Genomic DNA, 1,570 nt, shown 5'->3' with positions numbered 1-1,570 from the left:
TACCATTAATATAACCTTTTGAATGTGAACAATTCCTAATATTAGTTATTCATATACTCTATATATATTTTATTTTTTTCTAACTTATTTCAATAGGTATTAATATGAACAAAGGACAAAATAGTAAAATTAATAAATTTATTAATAATTTTCTAATCACCGTGCACAATAGAAAGTGCGTATCTAATATAGGAGAGAAAGAGTATCAATAAGTTACAGTCAAAGACGGATCCACACCTATAAGTGGGGTGTGCATATATATTATTATTATTTTATTTTTTTTTATTTTTTATTTTTACTTTGAGAAACTGACAGAAAATAAGATTATAATTATCAATGCACCATGAGGAGCATATGAGTGGCCTTGTGTTGTTTGTACAAACCAGAGAAATCACTCCTGAGACTAGAGTTTGAATCTAGCTAAAGCCCTTTTTTACTGTTTTTATTTTAAGTTTAGCTTAGAGCTCATATTTGAGCTAAGGTAATATTGGTACACCCGAAACCTTCAAACGGGTTCACCTCTACAGGTACTCATATATATTCTCAATATAAAAATATTATTGTATTCCTGATTGAAATAAACTCCCTTAGATTATCGTATAAGCAAATCTCCATAAATCTATCAAGCAATTGATTCTTGCCTCCAATCATGGATATAACACCATTTATAAAATGAATATACGAGGAGCAAAAATTAAAGTTGAGTACAATATAATAGAGGCAAAAGTGAAAATAACATATAGATTATGCAAATTAGAAAGCAATTACCATATCCTTTACTAGCTAATATTCAACAACCGCACAACCTCAATACAAGTTTCAACTCACTGTTATACTGAATTCCAGAGTCGACGAGAGATTTATCATCTTCGAGTTGTCGTCCATTATAGATTATCCTCTGTTTATGAAATCGAATACCCTCTTTTTCCTGAATGGCAGCCTTAACATCTGCAATTGTGTCATCACTCTCAACCATTAACTTAAACCTGCGTTTAGTAAGCGTTGACACATAGATTTGTGTTATTGGTGTATATCGAAGAATTAAGGTAGATCCTTTATTGATTCCCGCTGACGTTAGAGTTTGTGCATCTCTCATAACTCCCCCATCTTCATTCAACAACTTTTGTTTTTTAAACGAAATCCCTTTTTCCTCTTGAATATACGCTTTAACCGCAGCTATACTGTCATCTGGTTCAACCATTAGGAGAAAAACTTTTGATTCTGAACATATATCTTCTTTGGTGACATCTATAGTACTTGGTAGAAAAGATTTTGGTAATGATTTCCAATTAATCACATCTCTATAAGTGTCATCTTGAATAATAATTCGCATCGTTCGATCCCGTGACCATGGATCTATATGACAATAAATAAAACACAACATAAATCTTCCATCATACAAATGATACAACAACCAATAATTGAATCATCTTCTATTTTTTTAAGTACAAATAAATTGTGTTAGAATTGATAAAGTTCTTTTAAGTTCATAATTACCCATGAAAAAAGAAAGTCAACATACTTTTTTCTCGCTAGGTTCATAGAAAACAATTGAAAACTAGATAGAAAT

General features: G+C 30.6%; 1 protein-coding gene across 1 annotated transcript in view; it reads right to left on the bottom strand.

Moving 5' to 3' along the window:
• Positions 1-689: 689 nt before the first annotated feature.
• Positions 690-1,570, bottom strand: part of LOC102588570 (polyubiquitin-like) — a 1,209-nt gene continuing 328 nt past the window's right edge. The window contains exon 2 of the mRNA XM_006367151.2: positions 690-1,356. Within this exon, the coding sequence (XP_006367213.1) occupies positions 791-1,356 (566 nt within the window). The 3' untranslated portion in view covers positions 690-790. The remainder of the gene's footprint in view (positions 1,357-1,570) is intronic.

This window comes from Solanum tuberosum, unplaced genomic scaffold (genome assembly GCF_000226075.1).
Source record: "Solanum tuberosum cultivar DM 1-3 516 R44 unplaced genomic scaffold, SolTub_3.0 scf00748, whole genome shotgun sequence".
In the NCBI taxonomy this organism is placed as follows: Eukaryota; Viridiplantae; Streptophyta; class Magnoliopsida; order Solanales; family Solanaceae; genus Solanum; species Solanum tuberosum.
The sequence above is the reverse complement of the archived record's forward strand: the minus strand, read 5'-3'. Positions and strand labels throughout refer to the sequence as shown.